Below are 2500 nucleotides of genomic sequence, written 5' to 3' on the forward strand. Positions count from 1 at the left end.
GTGGTACAATATTGATAATGACAGAGTGTTATGTTCGCCGAAACAGAACAAGAGGACCAGAGAAACACTTACAAACTGCACCATACCAACAAGAACACAAGCTGCCATGCAAATGCTCTCATACAGCAATTCTCTCTTTCTCTTTCTCTCTCTCAACCCTGAGCAAATACCTCAGCCCTGCCTCTCCAGGATGTGTGTGTGTGTGTGTGTAACTGGGCCGGTTAAACACACACACACACACACACACACACAAACACTCAACGAGTCAGCACGACCTGTGGTCACCTGACACAGGCAGAGGAGAACTCCACCCACTCATTCAAATATCACTGAACCAAAGAACCTGAGATTACTTTGGCCCCTCCCACAGGGCATGAATAATTAATGACGCAAAGCTTTCTCTATGGGATAGGCTGGTCCATATACCCAACCATGCAAATCAGCTCCCATAACGCCAGCCCATCTCACCCACGTAGAGTTTATGACCTACAGTTTCCGATGCATAAACATGTTCTGTGTGATATTCAGTCTCACACACAGCCCTGGTGGGTCATCCTTTGTTTATTGTTGTTTACCTGTAAACAGTAATCCAAAGCGAAATGCTGGTAACATTTTCGGGTGGCCAGTAACAGGTGACTGGCGCTCTCGGCGTCAGTGGCTTTATGTCTGGATATCTGAGCGCTCTTCACCGTCGCTGTCTCCAAATCTTCTCCAATTCGGACAAACTCTCTCCTCGTTTCTCGAATTTGGGGCAAGAACCTGCGACAACAGCCCAGAAATCTTACTAAGGCACAAGGACTCACTCAGGTCTTCAACACAGAGAGTGATGTGAGAAGGCTGATGTAAATAGCACAAGAACGTGTGTATGTGTGTGTGTGTGCATGTGAGAGTGACTGTGCGTGTGTATGCGTCTGAGTGTGAGTGAGTGAGTGTGTGTGTGTGCATGCGTGTATGTGTGTGTATGCATGTGAGAGTGTGTGTGAAAGTGAGTGAGTGAGAGTGCGTGTGTATGCATGTGAGAGTGTGTGTGTGAAAGTGAGTGAGTGTGTGTGTGTGTATGTGAGAGTGCGTGTGTATACACGTGAGAGAGTGAGTGAGTGAGTGAGTGTGTGTGTGTGTGTGTACATGTGAGAGAGTGAGAGTGTGTGTGTGTGTTACGTACTGTGAGAGTAAATTGGTCAGTTGCTGTGTGATGGCTCTCTGTGTCTGATCAAACAGCATCTGAACAACACAGGCAGAGTAACATGAAGTTTCTGAGCCTAAAATCATCCTTCATGTACACAGAAAGACAAACCGTCAGTTTAACCATCAGTGGCATTAAGAACCGTGTTACGGTCAGTGACATTAGGAACAGTGTTACGGTCAGTGACATTAGGAACAGTGTTACGGTCAGTGACATTAGGAACAGTGTTACGGTCAGTCACATTAGGAACAGTGTTACGGTCAGTCACATTAGGAACAGCGTTACGGTCAGTGACATTTGGAACAGTGCTACGGTCAGTGACATTTGGAACAGTGCTACGGTCAGTGACATTAGGAACAGTGTTACGGTCAGTGACATTAGGAACAGCGTTACGGTCAGTGACATTAGGAACAGCGTCACGGTCAGTGACATTAGGAACAGCGTTACGGTCAGTGACATTTGGAACAGTGTTACGGTCAGTGACATTAGGAACAGCGTTACGGTCAGTGACATTAGGAACAGCGTCACGGTCAGTGACATTAGGAACAGCGTCACGGTCAGTGACATTAGGAACAGTGTTACGGTCAGTGACATTTGGAACAGTGTTACGGTCAGTGACATTAGGAACAGTGTTACGGTCAGTGAAATTTGGAACAGTGTTATGGTAAGTGACATTAGGAACAGTGTTACGGTCAGTGACATTTGGAACAGTGTTACTGTCAGTGGAGTTTGACTTACCGTATGAAACTGGATCATCTCGTGCAAACCCTGACTGAACTGTTTGAGGCAGTTCTGTAAACAGAGACATAAGTGACATGTAAATCCCCTGAAATAAAGAGGAAAAAGACACAGCACACCCTGAATAAATCCAAATGACAGCAGAGCTTCTATCATCTGATCTGAAGTCATCAGGGCCTGTCTCGTTGCCTTCGGGGTGGTCCTGGTCTTACCGTGATGATGTCATCCCGTTTGTGATAGGTGAAGAGCTCTGACAGAGCGGACAGGAAGAGCTGATTGGAGGTGTTGTACGCTGTCCCTGTCTCCACCACCTTCCGGCAAAGTTTCATCACCTGTGCAGACACACACAGAGTACATACAGAGAGCAAGTGTGAGAGACAGAAAGAGAGAGATACCGAGGAAAGGAGAGGGAGAGAAAGGTAGGAAGATAAACAGAGAGAGAGAGAGACAGACAAAGAGCATGGGAAAGATCAGAGCTGCAGTCAGCACTGTTTTTGAGAGATCACCTTCTCCACGCGGCTCTCCAGCTCTGCGACACCGCTCTCACACTGGCCCAAAGACTTCCTGCAACAACCGTAA

General features: G+C 47.0%; 1 protein-coding gene across 1 annotated transcript in view; it reads right to left on the minus strand.

The window, feature by feature from the left end:
* The window catches only part of zgc:162872 (BAR_ACAPs and ArfGap_ACAP domain-containing protein), a 28180-nt gene that overhangs the window by 24928 nt on the left and 752 nt on the right, over positions 1-2500 (minus strand). The window contains exons 2-6 of the mRNA XM_030777837.1: positions 2428-2485; positions 2134-2253; positions 1922-1975; positions 1163-1221; positions 576-759 (exon numbers count right to left, since the gene is read on the minus strand). Coding sequence (XP_030633697.1) covers positions 576-759; positions 1163-1221; positions 1922-1975; positions 2134-2253; positions 2428-2485 — 475 coding nt within the window. The remainder of the gene's footprint in view (positions 1-575; positions 760-1162; positions 1222-1921; positions 1976-2133; positions 2254-2427; positions 2486-2500) is intronic.

This window comes from Chanos chanos, chromosome 6, assembly GCF_902362185.1.
Source record: "Chanos chanos chromosome 6, fChaCha1.1, whole genome shotgun sequence".
Lineage (NCBI taxonomy): Eukaryota > Metazoa > Chordata > Actinopteri > Gonorynchiformes > Chanidae > Chanos > Chanos chanos.